General features: G+C 33.5%; 1 protein-coding gene across 1 annotated transcript; it reads right to left on the minus strand.

The window, feature by feature from the left end:
• Nucleotides 1–2188: 2188 nt before the first annotated feature.
• On the minus strand, nt 2189–2512 carry LOTGIDRAFT_90216 (hypothetical protein; the record flags this gene model as incomplete). The annotated part of the gene is made up of 1 exon (XM_009054765.1): nt 2189–2512. A coding segment is annotated over one exon (324 nt), but the record flags the coding sequence as incomplete, so codon positions are not given.
• Nucleotides 2513–2610: the final 98 nt, after the last annotated feature.

The following is a 2610-nucleotide window of genomic DNA, read 5'->3' on the forward strand; positions in this document are numbered from 1 at the left end:
AAATTATGATATGTTCAATATATTCAAAAAGATTCCAAGTATTGAATAAATTTTCTTCATTGTTGCGTAAAAGCTCAATATGGAACATAATAAAACTTGTTTGATAAATACGGTGCTGTATATTTTGTACAAACTGTCCCTATGTCAGACCATCTAATATTGTGTGTGATCTTTTTCTTATTATTAATATTTATTCATGTAAATTATTACCACTCTCTCTGTGAACATACATACACCTCTCCTAAATGCTTGTTGTATTATAATACTGAACTAACCCTCTAGAGAAATAAAGCCTGGTTCATTCTCTCATTCTAACATCAAATTACACCAATTTTTTACTTCTGATAATTCAAAAATCAATACCATGTCAGTCAGAAATAAATTACATAGCATCACTTCAATCTACTGATCAATTTTTTTTTCACTAGAGATATACTGTATCTATTAAGCTAGTCACATTATGTAATATGGTGAACCTTTAGGTGAAGTCAAAATCAATATCATACCAGTCAGAAATACATTACATAGCATCATAGTTTAATTATATTTACCAATTATTATTTTATGCTATAGTCAAGTGGCTAAAGAAGTCACTGTTAGATAACTGTCAATATTGAATAATGTATTAAACAAGTCTCTTTATGTAACATGGTGAGCCTTTAGGTTAGGTCAAAAATTAATACCATTCTTTTTTACTGATCCAGTATTTTATATAATAGCCAATTGTCTGTAGAGGTTACTGTATTTATAACATAAGTTTGATTATGTAATATGGTGAGCCTTTAGGTGAAGTCAAAAGTCAATATTATATAAGCCATTCAATACCAAGAAAGCAAGAACATTCTGACATTAAAGTCTTACTACTTTTTGCATCCAGTGCATTAATGAATAAACCTGCTTTTTTAAATCTTGAAATTAAATGCACTGCAGTGCACCATATCAAATAACATCAAATAGACTGGTTATTCAAGCTGTGCATTAGATCAACCAGTGACGTGATAAAAAAGATTAAGTTGAAATCACGTTGCCATCAAGCAGCAGATCAAATTTAGTTTAAGATGTAGAGTGCATTGATCGTTTGAAGTGAAATATCACACACTGGTCCTTTATTGACGTCTGATAGAATTAGGTCATGCAGAAGTTTAAGATAATTTTTTTGCTTTCGTGATGAAATGTCGTTTGAAATGTGAGGAAAGTTTAATCTCTTAAGTCATCTGGTCTTCAATTCTATTAGATTCTGATTGAAAAAGGAAAAGGAATTTCAAAAAACTGACTTGTAGCAATGTAAGGTAGCTTTGATTTAATAAAATGATATCTTTTCATGCTGTGAATTATATTTCAAACTTAATGTGAATTTGAATAGTTTATATTTTTACAGCTTTTGAGCTGGTTTTTTCACTATTTTAAATGTGGTGATTCTGTAGATATATTCATTGATATTTAAATAGTTATATAACCAGTGCCAACTATACAGCTTTAAACTATCAGTATTCAGAATCAAAATAAGGCATCAGTCTCTACATTCCCACAGACAGCATTGATCTATGACATCATAATATTGGTAAAATCTTCCAGTGAACATGTTAATAATGCCCTGAAGAAGTTAAAATATTTACTGTATGTTTATGCTAAATTGTGAAGTAACTGAATGTCAGATTTTGACTCCTATGAATGCTCTAGAATTGGCAATCAGGCTCCATCAGAATAGTGATATGGATAGCTGAGAGTGAGCTCTGGGTAAAGCCTTACAATAATTTGTAGGAATGTTCAGGCCACGTATTCTTGAAACGATCTTAGCGATAAAATATCCTAGGTTCTTATCTTCTAACATTGATTTTAGGACATCCTAGCGCTAAGATCGTTTCAAGATAATGTGGCCTGTATTTTTCTTTGAAAATAATTCTAACCTTAAAAACCGGAACTATTTTTTTCTGATCTTCAGTAATAATTTGTAATCGTGCCGTTACTCGTGAATCGTGATGCTTGATGGTGGCTCTGTTTTTCTCGTAGTCAATATTCCAGATGATACGACCAGTCTCTGGTCCTACAGCATCTTCTTCCACTTCAAACTCCCAGGAAAATATCTGTTCATCCCTGAAATTAGAAAAACATTTTGGTAAAGTGTGGTGTTTAAATCATACTTGTGTAAGTCCAGAAAAAAAATCTGGAGATTTGCCTTGAAAAAAAATGGTAGAATTGGGCATCTCATTGGTAGAATTGGGCAACTCGTTGGAAGAATTGGGCAACTCGTTGGAAGAATTGGGCAACTCGTTGGTAGAATTGGGCAACTCGTTAGTAGAATTGGGCAACTCGTTAGTAGAATTGGGCAACTCGTTAGTAGAATTGGGCAACTCGTTGGAAGAATTGGGCAACTTGTTGGTAGAATTGGGCAACTCGTTGGTAGAATTGGGCATCTCTTTGGTAGAATTGGGCGACTCTTTGGTAGAATTGGGCAACTCGTTGGTAGAATTGGGCAACTCGTTGGAAGAATTGGGCAACTCGTTGGAAGAATTGAGCAACTCGTTGGTAGAATTGGGCAACTCGTTGGTAGAATTGGGCAACTCGTTGGAAGAATTGGGCAACTCGTTGGAAGAATTGGGCAACTCGTTG

Source organism: Lottia gigantea (genome assembly GCF_000327385.1).
Source record: "Lottia gigantea unplaced genomic scaffold LOTGIsca_224, whole genome shotgun sequence".
Taxonomy (NCBI): Eukaryota; Metazoa; Mollusca; class Gastropoda; family Lottiidae; genus Lottia; species Lottia gigantea.